The sequence below is a fragment of the Delphinus delphis genome, chromosome 1, assembly GCF_949987515.2.
Source record: "Delphinus delphis chromosome 1, mDelDel1.2, whole genome shotgun sequence".
In the NCBI taxonomy this organism is placed as follows: domain Eukaryota; kingdom Metazoa; phylum Chordata; class Mammalia; order Artiodactyla; family Delphinidae; genus Delphinus; species Delphinus delphis.
This window is the reverse complement of record NC_082683.1, coordinates 45,742,773-45,766,722: the sequence shown is the minus strand read 5'-3', so window position 1 is coordinate 45,766,722 and position 23,950 is coordinate 45,742,773. Positions and strand designations below refer to the sequence as shown.

The 23,950-nt window shown below is 57.3% G+C and overlaps 1 protein-coding gene across 2 annotated transcripts; it reads right to left on the bottom strand.

The window, feature by feature from the left end:
* Positions 1 to 582: 582 nt before the first annotated feature.
* On the bottom strand, positions 583 to 22,969 carry PCSK9 (proprotein convertase subtilisin/kexin type 9). Of its 2 annotated transcripts, none has more exons than XM_060022647.1 (12): positions 22,417 to 22,969; positions 19,090 to 19,281; positions 16,737 to 16,860; positions 13,043 to 13,176; positions 12,710 to 12,851; positions 9,574 to 9,770; positions 8,350 to 8,533; positions 7,660 to 7,833; positions 7,184 to 7,332; positions 5,910 to 6,129; positions 4,005 to 4,186; positions 583 to 2,486 (listed from the first exon to the last, which is right to left on the bottom strand). In XM_060022647.1, exons 1-12 carry the CDS (start codon positions 22,618 to 22,620, stop codon positions 2,268 to 2,270), a joined length of 2,121 nt encoding a protein of 706 aa, XP_059878630.1. In that variant the 5' UTR covers positions 22,621 to 22,969; the 3' UTR covers positions 583 to 2,267. The 2 variants fall into 2 exon arrangements, with proteins under 2 accessions (XP_059878630.1, XP_059878620.1); XM_060022637.1 differs by having other exon boundaries at positions 5,910 to 6,087.
* Between the last annotated feature and the right edge of the window lie 981 nt (positions 22,970 to 23,950).

Genomic DNA, 23,950 nt, shown 5'->3' with positions numbered 1-23,950 from the left:
TAGAGTTTGAGAGGATTTTTGCTTTTGCAGGCCGATTCCCTGATCACTTATAACATGGGCTGTTGAGAGCTAGGCCTTGCTTAAGACAGCTACGCTTGCCAGCCTCAGAGTGGGGCTGGGGGCCGGGGGGGGGGGCCGCATTGCATGGGATGGTTATACTTGGCCAGGTGCAAAGTCCCGAGGCTGTTCTTAATTTCAAATCATGAAAAATGACCATGGACATGATACTCACTATAGAAGCCTCAGCCACTCGTATAATTAACGTATACCATAAACATTGACTCTGCACCAGGCCCTGTGCCAGGTGCTGGGAGAGGAGAATGGAAAGGACACGGGCGCCCCACGCGTCTACAACATTGTGGGGCAGAAGTTGCCAAGGAGGGGGAGCCCTGGTTGCTGGGGGGACTCGGAAGCGAGAGGAAGACGCTGATTTTATCCCAGGACGGGCATGAGTACTCAAGTACTTGTACTCAAAATACAGACGCTCCTCAAAGGCTTGATTTACTCAACCACCCCACAGACGGTTATCAGGCATCTGGTGTAAGCAAGGCCTCATCCTAGACGGTCAAACTCAGGCAAGAGTCATGACAAGTTGTTTTTATTTTAAAAAGTCACTGTATAATAAAAATGCTACAAAACCCAGAATAAATATCTTCAAGTTACAAAAGCAAAACAGAGATCTAGAAAAGCTGCTTGCTGTAAAAAGGCAGCAGAGAGTTGTTGACAAACAGACCAGAAAGATAAATGCGTGCTTGTTTGCTTGGGTGGGGCTGGGGGTAGGGGAGCTCAAGGAGGGAGAGTTGCACCTCCCCCTTCTCCCCTTCCCCCTCCGTCCCTGCATCCCTCCAAAGCCCTCTCCACTCAGGTCCCCGTGAATCGGCCAGTGCCTTTTGCCCAGTTTTCTGTCCTTGCTCACAGGGCTACCCCAGGTCTGTGTTCCCTAATGAGCCTCTGTTATTATAAAGATGGGGGGCCCAACCTGGTGCAGCAAAAAGAGCCTTGGCTTTAGGGACATATCTGGGTTTATACCCTGGTACCACCTCACTTCTTGGCTGTGTGAATGGCGGGCACCCAACCCCCACCCCTGGTTCCCAATTTCCCTCTGAAGTGGGGATGACAGTGTGTACTGTGCAGGGTAGGTGTGAGGACTGGGTGAGAGGGTGGATGGAGCACGTGGCCCTCCACTGGGAACTGAAGAGTCATCCCTGGGGTGATGTCCCCCTGCAGGCTGATGCCAGGTGGACTGCAAAGCCGGGACCAGGCCAGGTGAGGGCAGCTGGGAGAAACAAAGGCACGGCCTCGTGATCACCTGGGACACATCTGGCTGCATCCGTCATGCCGCTGGTGGGTACAAGAGCTAGGAATTTTGTCAACAAGCTGTCTTCGGGAGGTGAGTCTTAACAGCAGGACTGGGAGGGCCGGTGGAGATCACCGAACTGATGGAGATCTCTCTAAAGAGCAAGGACTTGAACCAAGGCATCTTGGCATCTGACCCTGGGCTCGTGCTTCGGGCCTCAACATCCTCATCTATCCAATGGGTATGAATATAGGCCCTGCCTTTGCCCCAGGGCTACTCTGAAACTTTTGTGAGAAGGTGGGTGGAGAAGCCCTTTGGACACTTTGAAAACGTTGGCCACATGTGGGGAAGCGTCACCCCTTGTCAGTGCCACCCTGCACCCCCAGAGGCATGGAAAACTGATCCTCCACTAATTCGGGAGCCCAACAGGGCGTCCCTAAAGCGGGCAGGAGATGAGGGGCCATCTCCACCTTTCACTTCCCCTGACCAATATTTGGCCCCTTCCAGCCCTCAAGCGCCTCCCTGCCTACCCACAGGAGAATGACCACCTCCTGCACGGAGGCCTGAAGACTGACTGCTCAATAAAAGTAATTCTACCCACAGTGTTGGCATCTTGGGAGCAGCTGGCAGGAAGCTGGGCACAGCCTGACCAGCGTTAATGGTGGCATGTGGACCCAGCCCCACAGCGAGGGAGGGACTGCCCGGCACCTGCAGCCCTACTCACTCAGCCTCCCATGCAGCTCAGGCCTGGGAAGGGGTGATCCAGGCCGAGAGCTGGGGTTCTCCCAGGTGGGGAGCCGGCGCACCCCGAGTGCCAGCGCGAGAGCTCCAGAAGCAAGAGGTATCCTCTTCCCTGGGGTCCAGGCTGAGGAAGGGGGAAGGAGGAAGCACTTCAAAGCCCAGCCGAGGCCTGGGACCACGGCCCCCAGGCCCTGGCCCCTTCCCCATGCATGCGTCCCGAGCAGGGCAGTCACTGGGCCTCCTGGGAGGCCTGCTCCCCTGAGGGCCGGCTCCGGCAGCAGATGGCGATGGCTACGGTGGCCTCCTCGCCCGTCCTGCCTCCTGCTCCGATGTCCCGGCCCCTCACCACACACGTGTTGTCCACCGCGTAGGCCCCCAGCGCGGGCCAGGCCCCGGGGAGGGTCCCGCAGCTGGTCAGCGTCCAGCCTCCCTCGCAGTCCACAGTGACCTGCCAGGGACAGGGGACGAAAGAAAGCGCACGTATGGCCCGGCACACTGTGAGCCAGGCCGGGAGGGCACAGGCTGGTGTCTGCCGTGCCAACACAGACTCATCTTCCCCCGACACCATGCTTCCCACAGCCCTCCCCATCCCGGCCAGCGGCAAAGCAAAGCCTGGACTGCCCCCTCCGCTGCTCCCACCACGTCCAGTCCCTCAGGTCTGTGGGCTCCTCCTTCAGGCCCTAGCATCCTCCGTGCTCCTGCCCTGGCCGAGCCCCCGCCCCCCGGGCCTGGACAGTCACCGTAGCTGTCCACCTGCCTACAGCAGGCCTCCCTGCTTCTGCCCCCTTCCCTGCAGTCTTCATGGCACAGGGGCCAGAACGAACCCGCTCACACCCAGGTCAGATACCCGTTCCCCTCCCCCCACCCCAGGCTCAGAACGCTGAGTGGCTCCCAGCTCACTGGAGCAAAAACCAAAGTCCCTACTGTGGCCCTCAGGCCCCACCTGAGCCCTGTCTCTGGTTCCCCCCCTCACTCAGTGCCCACCTCACTGGCCCTCTGGCTGTTCCTGGTGCTCCTTTGCCGCGACTGTTCCCTCTGCCTGGAACACTGTTCCCTGTCCTGTCCCCCACCTTCTTAGCGAGGCCTCTCCTGAACTTCCCCTCCCCATTCTCTTCCCTGCCTTACTTTTCTCCACAGCATCTTCTAAGTACTCTGTAATACTACTCATTCGTTTACTGTCATCCCACTAGAAAAGACACCCCAGGAGAACTTGTCAGGTTTGTATCTCCACCGCCTGGAATGGTGCCTGGAATGCCAGAGGCCTCAATACATGCTGAGCAAGTGGACCCAAGACAGTCCTTGTCCTCGAGCAATGCAGCATCCAGACCACAATCACTACAGACTTGTTCTTAAAAACCTCTCTGAGGCAGGAGAGTGGACTCCCCAGGGCTTCCTTTTAAGAAGCTCCCTGTGGCTTTTAAAAGGAGACTTAGAGAGAAGCCGTAGGGAGGTTGCGGGTCTGCGCTGGCAGCTTCTGAGGGCCTCTCACGCCCCAGTCCCCCAGCGTGCCTCCCCTCTCTGCAAGCCCTTCCTCACCTCGCTGGCCCCGCTAGCCTCTCCTCCACCTGCAGCGCTCAGCTCAGGTGTCCCGTCCTCTGGGTCATGGCTGAGTCATCCTCCCAGCAGATGTGTTAAGTGGATTAATCAGTGAATGTGTGTGGACTGCTTTTCTTATGCCATATTTACACATATTCTTCCGAAGCGAGGGAAGCATGCCCCAACAGCAGATCTCACTAAGCTGGACAAAAGTAAAAACTGGCCCAGCGGCACACACACACGCACACACACACACGTGATGTCCACACAACTGCAAAAGCTGCTGACAGCACCCACCCCACAAGCTACTCCCCAGATATGTGAGGGTATGGTGGTGACACAAACACTGACCCAGAAAAGCTGCACAGGATGGACACGTGCCAACCCACGCGGCGTCTGGCTCCCGTCCCAACCCCCCAAGCCCCTTCACCTTCTCTGCAGGGCCCGGGATCCCGTGCTCCCTGACTTTGCACTCCAGACCCGGCGCATGACAGCAGGAAGCGTGGATGCTGGCCTCCTTGTGGCCGACACACTGGTCGGGCTGACCCCGTGGCCTCAGCACAGGCCGCCTGGGGGTGCCAAGGTCCTCCACCTCCCAGTGGGAGCTGCAGCCTGGGGAAGAGGAGGGCCGGCTCAAACACCTGGATGCTAAGGGCCCCTCTGTCTCTCCTCCCCACCCCATTCAGTCTCCATCTTTTTAGAGTCTGAGTCTGGAGCTGGGAAACACAGAAACAAGTCTCGGCAGGAAAAAGGCACTACTAGCCTGAGCGGCAGGACTCTTGGGTTCTCAGCTCAACCTTGCTGCTGGCCTGCTGTGTGACCTTAGGAAAGCCATACAACCTCTCTGGGCCTCAGTGTCTCAGGGAAAACATCATCTCCTCTCCACCCCGACATGGGGAGGGGGCTCCAAGGCCTGAGATGCTAGACCAGGAAATGGTATTCCTCCCCATAACCCAGCCACCCAGGCAGAAGTTCAGGGGTGAGCTTGATGTCTCTCTGGGAGACATGGGCCTCCCTCCAGAGCTTGGGAGTCAGGCATAACCCCTGGCTACGAGACCTCAGAGGGTGTTTCTAGGCTATAGCAAGCCTCAGTTTCCCTCTGTAAAAGGAAAAGGGAGGCTGCAAGGGTGAAGTGAGGACATGCACGCGGAGCCCAGCACAGCGTCTGGCACCGGGCAAGGGCTCTGCACGTGTTAGGGTCATGGTCACTGGAATGCCCGTGTGTTAGCTGCACGGCCTTGGGGAAGTCACTCAGCATGTCAGGGTGCGGTTCCCTTCGCTGTAAAGTGGGACTCTTTTGGACGTGCTTCATAGGTAGTGGGTTCTATGACTCCGATGTCTTCGAACTGGCACGTGCCCTGCAGTTCATCTGCTGGGCGTTGCCAAAGGGGCAAGCCATCAGAACACGGTGGACTTCCCACCAAGCCAGGACCCCAATAAGATGTCCAGTGGCCTGCTGGACCTGTCCCAGCCTCTCCACCTGACTGGGCTCATCTTTCCCCTGCAAAGCCATCACCAGCTGCTCCTCCTAGAGCCAGCTCCTAATTCGTCACTCGCCCTTGTCACCCTCCTCAAACTTCAGTGGCTCCCCAGTACATACTCGATGAAGAATCAACTCCTGAACCAGTTATTCCAGGCCCACTACCTGCCCTCTCCCCAAACGCTCCCCAGGACATCCCATGCACCCTCCAAGCAGGACAGCTCAGCCCCCTCCCGATCTGAGGGGCACCATCCCTGGATCCCCCACAAGGTCCCTACCTGCGACTTCCTGCTACCTACCCAGGGCATGTTTTTGACACAAGGTGGCCCATCCACAGTTACCTATATCAGAGAATGGATTCTAAAGCAATGGATGATAACCAGGATAGCTAGCACTTATGTTGTCCTAGCACCAAGCTAAATGCTTAGCACCCATCATCCTCATTCTATTGCTGAGGCACAGAGAAGTTAAGTAACTTGCATAGGTCACACAGCGGACGACTGGCAGAGCCAGGATTAAACCAAGGTCAGCTCCACTTTCGGATCCACTCCCTAAACTGCCCCTCATGCAATGCACTGCCTGTGGGGAAATGCCTACGATGCCCCAGCCCTGGTGCTCTAGGTGTTACTCATTTCATAGCAACCCAGTGAAGCAGGAACTGCCGCCGCCCCTCTTAGGGAGGAGGAGGCTGAGACGGAGACAGATGAGGTGCTTGCCCAGGGTCACAGGGATGGGAAGGGTAGCACTGGCCTTCACACCAGGCCGTCGGGCTCCAACGTGGGACCAGCCGGGTGGGGGCAGGTGCACCAGGAGCCAGAGACGCCTCCTCGCCCCGGGGTGGGCCCAGCCGCCTACCTGTGAGGACTTGGCCCCGCTGGGGGCAGCGGGCCTGGGTCTGCACTCCGGCTCCAGCTGGCGGAGCCGTGTGGACACGGCAGTTGGCCCGGGGCAGCAGGCAGCACCTGGCAACTGCGTAGACACCCTCACCCCCAAACGCGTTGTGGGCCAGGCAGACGCGCCTGCCCCCTCGGGCCTGAGAGCCAAAGACAGAAAGAGGAACCTGCTTTAGAAAAGGCTTCGAAACACAGGATGAGGGGGGCTGGAGGGAGCTGACTCGGGCGCCTGGTCCCAGCCCCCTGAAACGTCTCCGATGGCCTCGCGAGGGGCCAGCCGGCCCCTGAGGACAAGGAGCTCGCTTCCACCCAAGGCAGACGGTTCCGCAGATGGGCAGTTCTGGGTGTTATAAAGTTCTTCTGGACACTGAGAGTGACTTCAAAATGCAGATACAGGGGGCTGCCCTGGTGGCGCAGTGGTTGAGAGTCCGCCTGCCGATGCAGGGGACATGGGTTCGTGCCCCGGTCCGGGAGGATCCCACATGCCGCGGAGCGGCTGGGCCCGTGAGCCATGGCCGCTGAGCCTGTGCGTCCCTGTGCTCCGCAACGGGAGAGGCCACAACAGTGAGAGGCCCGCGTACCGCGCACGCAAAAAAAAAATGCAGATACAGGGAAACCTAAGACTCCAGAGCATGGACCTGGCCTGCTCAGCCCTGACCCACTCTCAGCCTCTCCCACGTGCACTCAAGTGCAGGAGGGCGCACAGTCAAGCACACTCCCAGACACCGGCTCCCAGACAGAAACGCCTGCCCGCCCCTTGTCCTCCTGGCCTAGGCACTGCCCTTCCACCAAAACCCTGCAGCCAGATGGCATCTCCGCCAGGCTCTGCAGCCTTCCCATCAAGTCCCCCTTCTGCTGCTTTGAGATTTCTCAACTGCCAGAACCGTGGAACATCTGAGTGAAAAGGGCCCTGGAGACCACTGCGTCCAGAGGCAGCGAATCCCTGGCATACGTCTGGCCCTCCCCTCCCCCGAGGCAGTGAATCCCTGGCACACACTCGGCCCTCCCCTCCCACGAGGCGGGCACGGGAATCCATCCAGTCTCATCCTGCAGGGTCTCCCGGGAACCCTCCGTGTGCCTCCCTCTTGCAGCACCCAAACCGCGTGACTGAGATACGCCCCGTTCGACTTTAACTTGCAGACGGGCGCTGGAGTTCAGGGGAGGATGGGGCTGAGGCAGATCTGGGCCTGGAAGCGAGAACCCCACTTCACGCTCCGACGGGAGGATACAGGTCACCTCAATGCGCTCGCCCCGCCGCTTCCCGCTCCTGGAGAAGCTAGAGCAGCCCAGCAGCTCCTCAGGGGCAGCACAGCGGGCCTCGGCCGTGGCCATCCGCGTGGGCCCCGAGTGCGCCGACCACACGGTCCTGCAGAACAGCTGCCCACCTGCAACGAGGCCCTGGGGTGAGGAGGGGTGGCTGGGGAGGGAGCCTCCGTCAGGGCTCTGCTCACAGAGGGCTCCAGATCTTTGGCTCCTGGTGGGGGAGAGGGGCCTTAAGGAATGTGATCCATTCTCCCATTAAAACCGGTCACGAAAGCCCTTGCAAAGCCCCTTTGGAGCCCGTCCTACTCAATCTCCCCCAGTGTCTAGGAGCTGGTGGCCGAATCCTCCCTCCACAGATGGGGGAGGGACAAGGTTGCCCAGGCCACACAGATGCCCTGAGACCTCCCAAGCCCCAGTCTGGATTCTGCCCGCCCTGCCCTCCTGCTGACCTGCTCCATAGGTGCTGGGGGGTAGTGTAGCCACCAGGTTGGGGGTCAGCACCCGCTGGTCCTCGGGGAACCAGGCCTCATTGATGACGTCTTTGGCAGAGAAACGGATCAGCCTCTGCCTCAGTTCAGCCAGGGGGAGCTCCGGCTCGGCAGTCAGCATCCTAGCCACAATGCCTGGTCGTGGGGCAGGCGGTGAGAGATGGTGGTGGCCTGGCCCTCCTTCCCGACCTGGGACTCCTCTCCTGGTGCACACATGAGCGTGCGCACACACACAGACACACCAAGCTGTTCTTTAGAAGTTAAACCACCTGCGATCCCGTGCTAAAAGATGGCCAGAGCAAGACTTACATCCTGCTCTCGCACCTCCGAGCCTTGGCGATGGCTGTTTTGTTTGCCAGGTAAACTCTTATTCATCCACCAAACCCCAGATGAAACGGCCCTCCTCCAGGAAGTCTTCCCTGACCTTTAGCCTGGTCAGGCGCCTCTCCCTTCCACACAGCCCTGGCTAACTCCGTTTGTGCACCTGCCTCCCCCATCAGACTGAGCGTCCTTGAGGGCACCATCAGTCTGACTCGTCTTTACTCCCCCATACCCAACACAGAGCCTGGCACACGTGGTCCTGGTGCAGACCCTGCCTGCCAAAGGGGCTGTCAGCATCATGATGGCTAAGGCGATGGGGCAGCTACTCACCAGCCACATGGGCGGCAGCCTGTGACGTCCCACTCTGTGATGTGAAGCAGGTGCTGCAGTCACTGGAGGCACCAATGATGTCGTCCCCTGGGGCAAAGAGGTCCACGCAGCGGCCAAAGTTGGTCCCCAGGACCCCCAGGGTCACCGGCTGGTCCTGGGCATTGGTGGCCCCAACAGTAATGACCTGGGGAGGTGAGAGAGTGGATGGCAGAGAGGGGAGTCAAGGAGAGGATGTAGGGAGACTGAGACCTTGCCAACTGGGCTGGCCAACTCCTGTATACCTGTTTGGCCCGTTCAAATATCCCCTCCTGAGGGAAATCTGACTCTCCAGGCAGAGCTCTGGCACTCTCTGCCCCACCCGGCCCTGGCGCTGCCCTCTGTCCCTACCATATGCCAGGCACCATTCCCGAAGTCCCCGAGGTGCTTCCATTCTAGGGAGGGACCCAGACAGTAAACAAACAGTAAACAATGCAACACATTAGGTGGTTATAAGTGCTAAGGAGGAAAGCAGAGCCGGCAAGGTGGAGAAGACCTGCTGGGTTTAGTCTGCTTTGTGCGATTTTAAATTCGGCTGCCAGGGAAGGTTATCCATCACTGTCAGGCTCACACGTGTGCCCCCCACCTGCCCCTGACCCCAACACCCACCCCCCAGACTATGATATCTTTGAAGTGGGACGAGATTCCTTCCCCTTAGTCCCCCCAGTGCCCACACCGCCAGTAGGTGCCCTTGCATGTTAGAGGAATGGACGGGCGTTGGACCCCCTGGGTCAACCTCTGAAGCTGAGAAGCGTCATCTCTGTGCTCATGTAGCTCCCCTGGGACACACCAATGCAGGGCCTCAGGGGGCCTTGCGGGGCGGGGGGGGCCCTTACCGAGTGGACTGGGAGAGGGAGGCCGGGAGAAAGCAGAGGGAGCTATGGTGTCAATCCAGGGGACAGCAGATGGACGGAGGTGATGGGATTGGGGAGAAGGGGCCGGGGGAGTCACGAGACATTCGGAGGGAGAGGGGCCAGGGCGTGGGGTTGGAGCTGCACTGGGGGAGGGGAGAGTTGAGGCTGGCACTGTTCATAGTCTGGGATGGTGGAGGTTCAAGCCCCTGCTCTGCCCAGGTCGGCCCTGGCAGTCTCTGACACGTCCTTCCAAAGCCAGGCCAGTTCAGGAGCACCCCCCGTGAAGCCCCCAGGGGCCCCCCTGCCACCTTCCCCTCCCTTCGGGAGCACCCACCTCGGGAGCTGAGGCCGGGGAATAGAGACAGGCGTCATCCCTGAAGTTGCCGGCAGCGGCCACCAGCACTGCCCCCGTCCCGGCCAGCTGCTGGCAGGCGGCGTTGAGGGCCGGGCTGTGCCCACCCGCCAGGGGCAGCAGCACTACCAACCGGCCCGCCGGCTGGGCCAGCTGGCTCTTCCGAATAAACTCCAGGCCTGAGAGGACAAAGCCAAGGTCACCCATGAGGAGGCACGCTCCCCCTCCCCACCCCCGCCCCCGAGGCCCCCGTAAGGGTTAATTTTACATGTCGACTTGGCGAGGCTACAGGTGTTTGCTCAGACATAGGTCTAAGTGTTGCTGTGAAAGTACTTTGTGGATGTGATTAATGTTTACATCAGTACTTTGAGTAAAGCAGATTACCCTCCATAATGGGGGTGGGCCTCGTCCAATCAGTTGAAGGCCTTGAGAGAAAAGATGGAGGTCCCCCAAGGAGGAAGGAAACCTGTGTGCACACTGCCTTCAGACTCAAGACGGCGGCATCAACTCCTGCCAGAATTGCCAGCCTGCCAGCCTGCCCTGCAGATTTCAGCCAGCCCCACAATATATGAGCCAGTTCCTTAAGCTACATCGCCCATATGTGGTATACGTATGTATGTATAAATATAAATATACACACATCCTGTTGGTTTTGTGTCTCTGGACAACCCTGACTAATACACACGGGAAGCATGTTCACAGCAGCAGCACTTAGAAAACCAGCCAACTCCCAAACACGTATGCGCACCAGGCTCCTTCTAAGGGCCTGACTATGGGAATTTACACAGTCCTCACAGTAACCTTACCATTATTTTCCCTTTCCGGGAAACTGAGGCACCAAGAGGATGAGTAAGCTTCTCCGAGGAACAGGAAGGGCCCCCTTTGCCCTGCCTCTGACCTTCACAAGCCTCGCTGCCATCCTCTGAGGGCTGGTGCACAGTAATCCTCTCCCGCCACACAGACACACACACTCCAGTGAGTCCACACTGCCCACTCGCAGCTGTGGGACCCTGCCCTCCCCTGTGTGAAAGGGTGCACTGCTGCTCGGACTGTGTCAAGGATCAAAAGACTCCTCGCCCTGGAGCTAGAGGGGGGTGGGGGGGGGGACTTGATAACCCTGCCCCCTCGGGGGGAGTGTCATGCCTTGACCCCGGCTGCACTCCCCCGCCCCAGAGCCGAGTGTGCAGCCTGGAGCCCAGGCCCAGTGGAGACCTGGGTTCTAACACCAGCTCTGGCCCTCACGTGCCAGGGGACCCGGAGCTGACAGCTTCTCCTCTCAGGCTCCGGCTCCTGCCCCGTCAGATGGGGGTGTGGCCAGCTGACCTCTCAGAACCTTCTGGATCTGGACCTCTGGGAGGTCCCCAGGGCTGCAGCAGAGGTGGGAGTTGGGGTCCCATAGCCAGGCTCCTCTTAGGAGGAGACAGCTGCCCCTCACACCAGGAGGGGCAGAGCAGAAGTAGGAGTGGAGGTGAGGAATAAGCACGACTACAGCTGCCATTCATTAACTGTATGTATGTTTCTGTGCTCGGACTTGACACACTTTACCTCAACAATCTGCTTACAGAGGAGACCGGCGGTGACCACGAAAGTAAAAGCTACTGTTCGTGGAGCCCCTGCTCTGCTCCAGGTAACGTGCTAGGGGCCTTTCCCAAAGCGGGGACTTCTTCCCCGGAAAACCCGCCAAGCCCAGGGCGCCAGGCCTGTGGAAGGCCTTTCAGGGCACAAGCGGGCCTCCCCTCCTCTGCACACTGACCTTTGGGAATTGGCCTGCTGAGCTGAGGTCAGTGGATAAAGGGGTGGGACAGGAAGGAAGGGTCACCTGATAGGGCAGGGGATTATTGATTCTTGCCTTTAAAACCAAACATCAAAACCTGTGCTCTAGGGCTTCCCTGGTGGCACAGTGGTTAAGAATCCTCCTGCCAATGCAGGGAACACAGGTTCAAGCCCTGGTCCGGGAAGATCCCATATGCCACGGAGTAACCAAGCCCACATGCCACACCTACTGAGCCTGTGCTCTAGAGCCTGCGAGCCACAACTACTGAGCCAGAGTACCACAACTACTGAAGCCCACGCGCCTAGAGCCCATGCTCTGCAACAAGAGAAGCCACCACAATGAGAAGTCCGCGCACCGCAACGAAGAGTAGTCCCCGCTCGCCGCAACTAGAGAAAGGCCGCGCACATCAATGAAGACCCAATGCAGCCAAAAATTAATTAATTAAACAAACAAAAACCTGTGCACTAAACTGCAAAGAATTAGGGCAGAGCTCACTCACCAAGCACAAGGCAGGCACCACCAGCCCTTCCCAGCCCTTCAAAAAGGCCTATGACTACCTCTGCCAGCTCAGAGGCCAGCGTCTGACACAGGGGTCTGGGCGCTTACAGTGGGGTCAAACTCAGAGCCAGCACCTTCCCCAGCGAGGCCACTGGCTCTGGCTGTGTGACCCTGGGAAAGTCACTTCCCCTCTCTGGGCTGATTTTCTCAACTGTTTAACAGGCTCACAATACCACCCTCAGGGTATGGAGTACAAAGTCCTTTGCTCAAGGTCTGGCCACAGGAGGGACTCAGTAAGTGAGAATTCCCAGCCTCTTCTCTGTCCACAGGCCTCCCAGGGTCCTAGCTCTAAGCTGGACCTTGCCAGAGGTGACTGGATGGATGCAAGAGTCTGGAAAAAGTCTTCTGCCAGTTCCTCTACCAGGTCTACCCAACCTGGGCTCCAATCATTCACGAGGAGTGAGTCCCCCCGTGTTAAGCAGAAGATGGGGAAAGTTTGCTTAGATCACCTCGAGGGTACATCCAAATCTAAAGTAACATGGCAAGAGACGCAACTATTTTAAAAGATCTGGAAAGGGGAGCAGTGTGAAACTGTAGAAAGACCACTGACTAGGGGTCCAAGCTGCAGGACCTGCCTGGGCTGAGCCCTGCCCCTCTCTGGGCCTCAGTTTCTCCATCGGCACACATGCCCCCTGGGGGCCCTGCCCACTCTGACACTCTGGGACTCTGCCTCTGGGGCAGAGGCTGCCTTGGTCTCGTCGGTCAGGAGTCAGTTCTCTCTGGGCTGAAGCCCCGTCCCGTGCCGGGTCTGGATGCAGAGACAGCACGCCCGGAGCCGTCACTCACCTGTGAGTGTGCTGCTCACCGTGCCCTTCCCTTGGCAGTTGAGAACACGCAGGCTGCGCAGGCTGGAGCCCTTGGCCACGCCAGCATCCCGGCCACTGACCACCCCTGCCAAGTGGGTGCCGTGGCTGTCACACTTGTTCGCCTGCTCGATCAATACAAGACCTGAGTGAGAAAGCTCATCCACCCTGTAATAATATCAGGGAGTGACCGGACAGACGTCCCCACCCACAACTGACGGCAGGGGCAGTGACAGCTGCGGAGGCCAGCGGGGGTGCGGCTGTGGCACTCCGGGGGTACCATCAACTCCAGGTCGGGGATGAGGGCCATGCTCACCTGTCTGTGGAAGCGTGTCCCATCCTCTTCGGGCACGTTCTCGAAGTCAGTGACTACCACCCTGCCCTCAATTTCCCGGTGGCCACTTTGGATACTGGTGTCTAAGAGATATACCTCCACCAGGCCACCTCCAGCTTTCCAAGGTGAGGTTTGTTCGAAAGGAAAGAATAACCGTGAGGTTAACGTAATAGTTAACACATATAAATTGTTTACCATGTCTCAGGCGCTGCTCTAAGCACCTTACATACGTCAACTCAGAAAATCCTCTCCAGCTACATACTTTTATATCTTTCTATCACAAACAAGGAATGTGAGGCACAGAGAGGGTAAGTAACTGTCCAAGGTCACATAGCTGGTGATGGTGGAACCAGCAAGAGAACCAAGTCGTCTGGCTCCATAATATTAATATTAATATGAAATAACAATATGAACACTCGAAACTAACAAATACAATGGGAAAATCTATGCCAAGCCCCTACTTAAAATTTTTCACAGCTCCCCAAACCTGAGGCCACAGAACTTAAAGACAGAACAGGATTTGACAAGTAAAAGGAGAATAACAGGCCTGTATGGCCATCTGAGCAGGTCAGCTCATTTCACAGAGAGGAAACCGAGGCTCAAGGAGGATGCGTGGACCTGGGCCTCCTGGCTCCAAGCCCATGCTTTCTCCACTCCACCAGGTGCCAGGACGGCTCAACGGTGGCTGGTTCCAACTGACACAAGTTACAGCCTCAGAGAAAACAGCAGTATTGGAAGTTCACCAAAAGCCTACCACCTACACTTCATCATTTCTAGTTGGGTCAGTTCAGATTCTCCAGAGGGGAAAAGCGGCCTCAAGAGGAGTTATCACTTAGCGCGAAGGGACCTGCGAGTGGCCTCTTACAGCCTCTGAATCAGTGCAGGGAGCTCTGCGGCCTCTGGCAGGTGGGCGCCCAGTCCTGCCTGCATCCCTCCAGAGCAGGGAGCTTTCTCTCTCCCGCAGGACAGCCCCTGCCACGCCTCAGAAGCTCGGAAGGCAGCCAAGTTCTCCTTCTCATCTCTGCCCAGGAGGCCCCTGACCCTGACCCTCTTGCCTCTTCCCCGCAGGCCACACCCCTTCCTGCCTCAGGGCCTCTGTCCTTGTTTGCTTCTCTGCTTGGACGTGCTCCCCTTGGTGGGGCTAATGATACCCACGGCAGGGCCTGGCTGAGTGCCACTTCCTCCAGGAAGCCTTTCCTGATTCCATATTCACAGCTGTCCAGACTCCTTCGTAGCTCCTACCCCATCCAGACTACCGGTGTCATGTAGCTATCTGTGTAAGCAAAGGATTAGCCTTCATGCACTAGAAGCTCTGGGCGGAGTGCGGGGGGCGGGGGGGTGGGGGTGCGGGCAGAGACCAAGTCCATCTTGTTGGTCTTTGTGTCCCCAGCACCTAGCACAGTGTCTGGAGCAGAGTGGCTACTCGAGAGCTCACTGGCGTGGAAGGAGAGGAGGGGGAGGGCTGAAATGACAGCACTCTCACTCTATACCAGACACGGCTGGAGGCTCGCTACAGCATAAAGAGCATTAACCCCAACACAGCCCCCCACATAGGACTGTCATCACCTCCCGTTTTTGCAGAGGAACCTGAGGCTCATTCAAGCTCACACAGCTTGAAAATGCTGAAGTCTGGTTTTGCGCATGGCAGCTGGCTCCAGAGCCTGTGCTCGTCAGCCCTTTGCCAGGTGGCCTCTCTGTGAAGGAAGGGTCTGCTCCTGGCCGGGTACGCCACTCTCCACTCATCTGCATGGTGCCCACTCCGCCCCACTCCGACCCAACAGCCCCCGGGGGGCCTCGTCCAGCCAAGTCCTTCTGTGACTCCTGATGGACTCCATGTTCCTGCCTTCCATCCCCCCCACCTCTCACAGCCACTGGGCGCAGGAGGAGGGTAAGGCAATCCATGGGCATCCCAGTGGGGAAGGAAAGGATCGCACGTCTGCTTCTGGCCTGGGGGAGGGCAGTGGGTCCAACGGTCACCCCAGAAAATGTATGTCCACATTCTAACCCCTAGGACCTATGATCATGACCTTATTTGGCAAAAGGGGCTTTGCAGATGTGATTGTTAATGACCTCCAAACGAAATCATCTTGGATTATCCCGATGGGCCTTAAATCCATTGATGTGTCCTCATAAAAAAACAGAAGAGGAGAGATACACAGAGCAGATCCTCTGAAGGAGGCATGGACAGGAGTGATGCAGCCATAGCTGAGGAACGCTGCAGCCACCAGAAGCTGGAAGGGGCAAGGGAGGGTGCTCCCCTAGAGCCTTTGGGAGGAGCTTGGCCCACGGACACTTTTACTTCCAACTGGAGAGTACATTTCTATTGCTTTAAGCCACCAGGTGTGTGGTACTTCGTTAGGGCAGCCCTAGGGAACTAATTTAGGGGCTGTGGCCTTCTCTCTCTCCTGCTTGGCTTGGTGTCCCCCGGAACCCCCTGCACAGCATCCCCTCCCCATTCCCCGTACTAGCCGGCTCCGGGAGGTCCCTGAGTCGCAGATGTGGAAGGTGGGGTCTCTAGGGTCTCTGCCTAGAAAGGAGCAGCCTGGGGTGGGGAAAGGCAGGCTCTTCCTGCAAAGGGCACCCCCTCCCTGGCCACAGGCTGCCCAGACCGGTCAGCACACCCTGCCCGACCAGGCCCCGCACCTCTGCCGCTGCCAACCCTGGGGTTGATGCTCCACACTTCCTACTCATCTCCCATCCTGGCCGCGAGCCCTGGGAGGCCCCAGGTCTACCGTCTGTCACGATGACAGCAACTCAGAACCCGCCTAGCCTTTCAGTTCCCAAAGCATTTGTACATCAACAGCCTCACAACACCCTGTGAGGACAGGATGGGGTTACTGTGCCCATTTCACAGCCGAGGAAGGGGAGGCTCCAACCCCACGTGAGCCAGTAACGGGCGGAGGCTGGACGCAGCCCCAGGTCTGGCTGAGTCCTGGAGCATCCCTGCATCGTCTTTCCGCTAAGCTCCAGACCTCATGCTGCGTGCGGGCTTCTCAGGCTGAACACGGGCCAGCCAAAACCCCTGATCTCCCCAAACCCGGTGTCTTTCCCTTCTTGCCCAGCTCAATAAATGTCACCTCCACCCCCCACAAGGCCCTGCCCAAACCCAGGCCACTTCCCTTGGCCTCTCCTCCTCCTGGCCAGGCCACCCCAGGCAGAGGGAAGAGTCGGGGGAGAGGCCTGGAGGGGACACACAGAGTAGCCCATGCAGGGGACCCCAGGAAGCCTAGCGATGCTGAAGGGAGGCACAGGGCAAGGCAGGACACCAGAGACCAGCTGGGGGCATGGCAAACAGGGCTTATCTGTCCCGTATGGGGTCCAATCCTGTCCTCAAGGCACTGGGATCACCCAGACCTGTGGGCCTTAGGGGGTGTCAAGGTCAGGTTTACCCTCTCCCCACCTGAGTGCAGCCTGATGGGCCAAATTGCAAGAAGAGGCAAATGTGAACTTAGAAGGTGGGAGAGGGGCTCATTTAAAGAAACAGACTTCTGCATCGTACCTGGGGCAGAAGGAAGGCAGGGCATGGGGCTGGATTGGGTGGAATGGGACAGAAAAGGGGTCAGCAGAGTGTACTGAGCTCTAATGCCCCTGGGAGGTGAGGACCGTAGACAGGGAGGAGAGAGCGGCACGTGGCCTCCGCTGGGATGAAGAGGCGCAGGGAGCTTGGGGCCCTTACTAGGAGCGTGGTGTTCATCCGCCTGGCGCCACGCAGGGAGAATCCGCTCTAAGTTCCACGGGATACTCTGGGCAAAGACGAGGGAGTCCTCCTCGATGTACTGGACGTGGGGCAACGTCAGGGCCTGCAGAAGGCAGAGAGGTGGGGCTCGGCTTCAAAAGCCATTTGGCTGACAGCAGCCGTAGCCACAGCCTTTCACCTACCTGATCAAGCCTGTCCCGGGTCACATGCCAGTCCCATACCTGTCCCCTCCTGGTGTGGGGTTTCCTCGCTCAGGTTGGGGAGCCCAGCACCCGCCAGCACAGAGGATGCCTTTTAGGAAGGATTCTGAATTTGACATGCCACCTGGGGAGCCAGGCAGTGCCCAGGCCCCGGGGAAGGCTGGACTCCATGCCCAGATCATGATGCCCTCACTGGCCATTCTGTTTCCCCAAGACTGGTTCCCACCCTTCTCCACCGTGCAAGGCGTGGGGAGGCTGACCCTGCAGACTGCAGCACCCAGGCCTCCTTGCAGTGACTTCTGGTTGGGATCAGCCAGAGGGAGGCCCAGAAGGAGTTTTGGGGGATGAGAGGGTGTCTTCACTCCCTCTCTGTTTTGCTGCAAGGTTCCCACGGTGGCTGCATCCTTTGGTGACCACGGCTCCCCCGGGGCAGCCCCTGCTCCACAGCTCCAGCTCCCACCTGGCAGAGAAGACACTATTCCCTCTCCTCGCCCATCAACTTGTCAGGAAAACTCATCCCTGGATGCCTCAGTGTCCCTGTGGGCTTCCTTAACCTGTCCACACCTCCGTGAGTTTCTGTGCTTAGCATCTGCTTAAATACTTGACGATCTCATTTAGTCCTTCAAGAACCGTTCCTATTTTCATGCCAGCTTACAGGTTGGGGACTGAGACTCAGGGGGTGAAGAAAATTGCCCAAGGTTAGACAAACTAGTAAGGGTACGTGACCCCAGGCTGGCGCGATGCCAAAGCCCAGCTCTTGAGTGCACATGTCTGTGGCCTGCAGATCAGCAGTGTCTCCCCTCCGAGAAACTGCCTGGCCTTCGGGGCTCATGCGTGCCATCTGGCTCTGTGGGCATCTGATTCCTTCCCCCGCACTGTGCTGGGCATATCATCCCCCATTTAACTGACTGGCCATCACTTCTCAGTCTCTCTTTCTGAACTGTGAGCTCAAGGGAAAGGGCTGGTGGTCCATCCTCATGTCTGTAGCACATAGTAGGTGCTCATTAAATATGGGATAAGCAGACTGATCGAAGGCATTAACTTGATGTTTCCGCTATTAGACTAAGGGATTGGACCCTGTCTAATCCATGTCATTGTCCCCACAGGACTTAACACACTGTAGTTGTTCAGCCACTGTATGCTGAATGGAATGAAACTATGCAGTAGTAGTACATTGGAGCAAGGAGGCCTGGGCCTAGATTCTCGTTTTGCCGGTTATGTGTTGTGTGACCTCAGGCAAGACCCTGTCCCGTTCTGGGTCTCAGTGTCTGCAGGAGGCTATGAAGCACCCCAGCCACGCGGAGAATCAGTATGAAAATGGGAACCATGTGTTCTCATCAAGTTAGGAGGACAGGGGAGGGGGGCGTGTTGGGAGGAAGGGAGCAGAGGCTAAAACAAGGAAAGGGTTGTTTTTTGTTTTGTTTTGTTTTTAAAGGTGCATTTGCCAAATTCTCTTCTGCCTTTTTATTAAAGCTACAAATCTTACATCCATCAACTCGCTTCAAGCGGAGCCCCCTTTCGCAGGGAACCTCACCAAGAAAGGTTTTTAAGATATGCATTTAAAGCACTAGGGCCAGGATGAGGAGAAGGGAGGCCAGAAGTCCTCAACTACCCATGCCTGTTCTGCCCCTGCACCAAAGATGTGGCATCAGGGTCGGGCTGGAGGGGGAACAGCCTCCCTGTCCTACAGGAGGAACCTTCTGAATAGCATCAGTTTCAAAGGAATTTTGGATCCTTGAGTCATGTTTTAATAAAATGACTCTGGCCCCACTAATGTCATAAGGCCTTGTTCCTATAGGGTTCTCATAGGCAGCAAGTTCACCAACACAAAGACAGCTAGAAGACAGACCACTGGGTCTGATCCCAGCTCTGCCTCTGGCTTTCTGTGTGGTCCCTTCTGAACCTTGGTCTCCTCATCTCTCAGATGAAGATGAAGTGCCATTGAGGTATGGCCAGGCTTGAAGGGCATCCTGTACCGAAGGCCAGGAGCCACTATGCTTGGTACTCAGTAAGCGCTCTGTGAACACTGCTGCCTCCCGATGGTCAGCCATGGGCACACCCAGGACAGTGCCCTGTATGCATGAGACAGCCCAGCCCTTTCGGGAAGTGGCCCGCCCAGAGACGGAGCTCACCAGCTCCAGCAGGTCACCGCTCATCTTCACCAGGAAGCCGGGGACAAGGTCGTGGAAGACGTGCAGGATCTTGGTGAGGTAGCCGCGGTGGGCGGCCTGGGCCTGCAGGCGGCGGGCGGTGCGCTCCGTCTGCGAGCGGTGGGTCTCTTCCTTCAGCACCACCATGTAGGTGCCTGGCAGCCTCCAGGCGTCCTGGCCCCCAGTGAGGAGGAGTGACATGATGACATTAAAAAAAGAAGAAGGGTGCTGTGAGTGCTTCATCAGCAAAAGAAACTCCATAGAGTATAGGAAGTATAAAGAGAAGTCACCCAATTAGGACCCCCAAACCACATAGAAGCCAACTCTTAGCAGTAACGTAACATATACCACACTTTCATACTTGACAGTCAGGCAAAAACGGGAACCATGGGCCACAGTCAACACCAGGTTCCCGCCTGCACCTGCACCTAGTCTCTGTGGGGCCGACCAAGGCCTGGCCACCCTTGGAGGTCCTGCCTGAAGGCCACCTCCTGCCGAAGACCTTCTTAATTACACCTCCCTTCCCCATGTCTCAATCTGAAACAATCAATTCCTCCCGGTTCTAGTACCTCCCTGACCCCCTCTGGAAGCAGTCCAAAACCATGGCCTGAATCCCAACCTCAATATTTACTGGCTATGTGGCCATGGGCAAGTCACTCAACCTCTCTGAACCTCAGATATCTCCTCTGTGGTGTGGGGAACATAATACCTATGACACAGGCCTGCTGGGAAGGCTAAGAGACATAGTTGTGTAAAGCATCTAGCAAACAGAAGGGAGGATAGAGTGAGCAAAGGCAACACTTCTCACATGGGATAAAAGACTCAAGGCCATGGTCTACAGGAGCAGATCTGTTTGCTCTTAGCTCTTATCTGCTCCCACTGCTCTCAAACAGACACAACTGTGCTCAAGAATCTTCAGTGGCTCCCCATAGCCTGACAAAGTCCAAACTCCATGCTGCCCCTTGGTCCCCGCTGCAACCTACCTCCGTAGCCTAATCTCCCACATCTCTGTACATGCACCAGAGTAGAATACAGTCTACAACCCTTCATCCAAAGTCTTAGGGTCAAATGGGTTTCAAGATTCAGAACTTATTTGGACTTTAGAAAGGTAGTAATAGGCAATCAGGGTGCTCAGAGGCGTCTGGAGCAGCACATTGTAATCTATGCAGCAAAATATAGGAATATAAATATTTACATCAGTGGGATAACTTATAAATAACCTCATGTCAGTTCAGGTCAGGTTACCACAAAATAAATTACAAGAAACCTTTTGGGTTTCAGAACATTTTACATTTCAGAAGGGAGATAAGGAACTGTGGACATGTGCTCCCTATTCTCCACCTCTAGCTTTCCCAGGTCTGAGCTTTTGTTCATGCTACCCCCTTCACCTAGAATAAAATTCCCCTGCCACTTTTATTTAAACTCCTATTTATGCTTCAAAGGCCCATCTAAAATGCCCTCAGTGAAATGAAAACCTAATGAATTGGGAGGACACTTTGTGCACTGGAAGGAGACTTGCCCTAGAAGCCTAGTTCTAATGCATCAGGGGGGTGAAACCCCTCTCTCTGGGTCTCAGTTTCTCATGAATAAAATAAAAGGATTGGTCTAAAATCTTTCTCTGCCTGCCAAAAATATTTTCATTACAAATTCAATCTCTACAAAATATCCATTGAAGGAATGAATAAATGAACTTCTGGAGGTTCTTGCTCCAAACTTCCGCTGGGGAAGAAGTACCCTCAAGCACCTGTTTTAATTGGTTGTCCGGCCTCTGCTTACTCACCTCTCAGGATAGGGTATTTACTACTTCTAGAATAGTTATTTGGGGGCAGTGACTTGAAACGCCCTTTCTCAACCTTGTCACAACCCATCAACATCCTTCTAGACGGTGAAAGGCTCAGGGAACAAGGAAGAAGGTGCTATGAGCTGAGTAAACTTCACTCTTCTGTGAGAGCCAGACTGAAGAAGAGAGGTCCCTCCCCTCCTGCCACTAACACAGGACACAGGCAACACTGAGGGCCTGACACCCCTCTGCACCCAGCACACTCAGGCAGAGGAGCTGGGGCAGAAGCACAGGCCAGATGTCCATTAGCCTAGAACTTCCCCTCTGCCCCGGGAGCTGCAGTTTGGAGCAAAAAGGGCATAACTGGGAGGTCGCACTGCAGCAAGGTAAATAGCTACCTCCTACAGTGCTCTCTTCATTGGCTCACATGGTGGGGAGGTCACTCATGTGGGCAACAGAGCCCCTTTCCCTTCATTCCTCCATCTGCCCAGCACTGACTCTTCACAACAAACCCTCGGGAAGGACTGTCACCTCCCTTTTAAAGATAAGGAAAATGGAGGCTCGGAGGTTAAGTGACTTGCCAAGCACCACTCAGCTAGTGAGTGATGGAGCCAGGATTCAACCCCAGAGCTGACTCCAAGCCCGGTAGCAGGACCTCAGTTGAGCCCTGGGAAGGTTATAATTGGAGGGAAACAGCAGTCCCAACCCTGGGTAGGAGCTCCGATAGCCCAGCGGCCAGGCGCTGGCCTTCATCTTCAGGAAACTCGCCCCACCCACTCTGGGCGGCGTTTGAGTGGGCTGCGGCTACCAGGCTCCTTCTTTCCCGAGAGCACCAAACAAGCCCTTCCCAGACAAGCCCAAGGACCCCAACGGGCCTGGAGAATAACTCCGTTCCCTCCCCTTCAGTTTTATTCTTTTCTTCAGCTGAAAAAGATGCAATCCTAGAATGTGAGTTTTGTGTCATGAAGAAATTGCCTCCCGCCACTATCATTCATTCGCCTTCTCTCCCGCTCCACCCGTCACAGTAGCGCCGTCTCGTCCCAAGACCCCCAAGCCCACCCCCTCCCACACTCCCCACACACAGTCTGCACTACCCAGATTTCCCGATCCGCGTCAGGACGCATACTAATATCTCCTCTCTGCCCGGGGCCGTTCTAAGCACGTTTCGGGCATTAGCGCCTTGACCCACCCGAGCCTCAGTGGTGAGGCACGTCCAGGATCTGAGCAGGCGATCCTGGAGGTGCTCTGCTCGTCCTACCTGGTGCCTACCAGTCTCCGAGCCCCGTGCACCTTTCCCCCGCAGAGCGCACCCCAAAGAGCCGCCGTGCCCGTTCTCCCCACCACCGCGCCCGCAGTCCCCAAGATCCGCGCCAAGCCCGTCCTCGGGTGAGCAAAGCCCCCCCAACCAGTGACTTTCACTCCAGCCCCTCCCTTCCGGGGTGTGGGGTGTCACTGAGGTCAGAGAGGATATGCCCACCGCCCGGGTCCCCGCGCGGGTTCGCCCCCGCCTCCCACCCCGGCGTCCGCACCTTTGCGCAGCGGTGGAAGGTGGCGGTGGCCACGTTCTGGGCCGTGTCAGCCGAGCTGTCCTCCTCCGACCGGAAGGCGAGCACCAGCTCCTCGTAGTCGCCGTCTTCGTCCTCCTGCGCGCGGGCGCCCGCGGGTCCCAGGAGCAGCAGCAGGAGCAGCAGCAGCGGCGGCCACCACGGCCGCCGGGAGCTGCCCGTACCCATCGCGGGGAGAGGAGAGGTTTGCGTCGGGCGGGGAGACCCGGGGGCGGCGCGCGGGCCAGACCCGCAGCGCCTGTGCCTCGCGGCGGGGAGCCCGATGCGAGCTCGGGACTCGGGCCCCGGCGGGGACGCGCGCTGGGCCGGGCTCCAGGCCTCCCGGTTCGGGGCTGCGCCGAGGAGACGCTTGCCGGCCCCGGGCCGTCTCACTGCCTGGCTCGCCCCTCCTGGCTCGCCCCTCCTGGCTCGGACCCGACCTGAGCCTGAGCCCGCCTGCAGCCGCGCGCGCCTCGACGCCGCGGCGGAAACCTTCCGGGGTGTGGGTGCGCAACGCCCAGGGTCAGGGAGATCACGCCACCTGAGCCCTATCGGATGATCCTACCTGATTAAATATTAACGGAGCCCCCGGACTGAAGGATCGGGTTTCGGCCTCGCTCCCCCTCCCCCTCCCCACCCCCACCCCCACCCCCAAACGGCGTCAGATTACGCTCAGAGAGAGGACAAAATCCCAAATCTTAATTGGGCTGGAAAGCAGTTCCCGCGCTCCCGAGACGCCTTCTCCCCGCCCCTCAACCCGAGACCTGCGAGCTGTGCCGGGCACCAAGTTCGGCTGAGCCCACCTTGTCGAGCGTTTCTGGGCTCTGCCTTGGCACTGGCCAGCCAGCCCCCTCGCCTACCCCCCGAACGATGTTAAACCACTCCATCGGGTCCTCCTCCTCGCCGCCGCCGCCAGTGACAGCGGACCCCTCGCTGCTCCCAGCCCCCAAGTCTTTCCGCAGGTCTGAGCGTGCCATCCTTCTAAACTCAGCCCCGACCCCTCTCGGGCCTCTGCCCCGTATGCACCCGGCACACCCAACCTCACCAACTAGCCACTCCTTGAAGTCCTGTTGCTTTTGACTTCCAGCCAGCACTAATCAAACATTTCAAGGGATTTATTCTACAAATATTTCTGGTTTTAATCTGCAGAGATATCATACGTGTACATTCAAGAATTTCATTGTAGGGACCTCTCTGGCGGCCCAGTGGTTAAGATTTCGCCTTCCAGTGCAGTGGGTGTGGGTTCGATCCCTGTTCGGGGAGTTAAGATCCCACATGCCCTGCGGCCAAAAAACTAAAACATAAAACAGAAGCAATATTGTAACAAATTCAATAAAGACTTTAAAAATGGTCCACATCAAAAAAAAAAAAAACTAGGAAAAAAAAAGAAAGAATTCCACTGTAGCACAAGCTCAGTGTTCCAAACAATTCGGTTTGCAGATTCTATTTACACACCATGGCCAAGAGCATGACTGGATGAGGATCTGGTGAGCAGCTGCTGCCTGCGGGAGGATGTGGA

Bases quoted from the DNA above. Each gene is read 5' to 3' on its own strand.
- PCSK9 (XM_060022647.1), bottom strand. From the start codon at position 22,620: ATGGGTACGGGCAGCTCCCGGCGGCCGTGGTGGCCGCCGCTGCTGCTG. The intron at 6,130-7,183 runs GTGACCTGTATC...TGTGTTTCGAAG, and splicing joins GGCGGGGCGAGCGCATTGAG to CCTTTTCTAAAGCAGGTTCC. The intron at 4,187-5,909 runs GTAGGCGGCTGG...CCTCTTCCCCAG, and splicing joins GCGGGGCCAAGTCCTCACAG to GCTGCAGCTCCCACTGGGAG.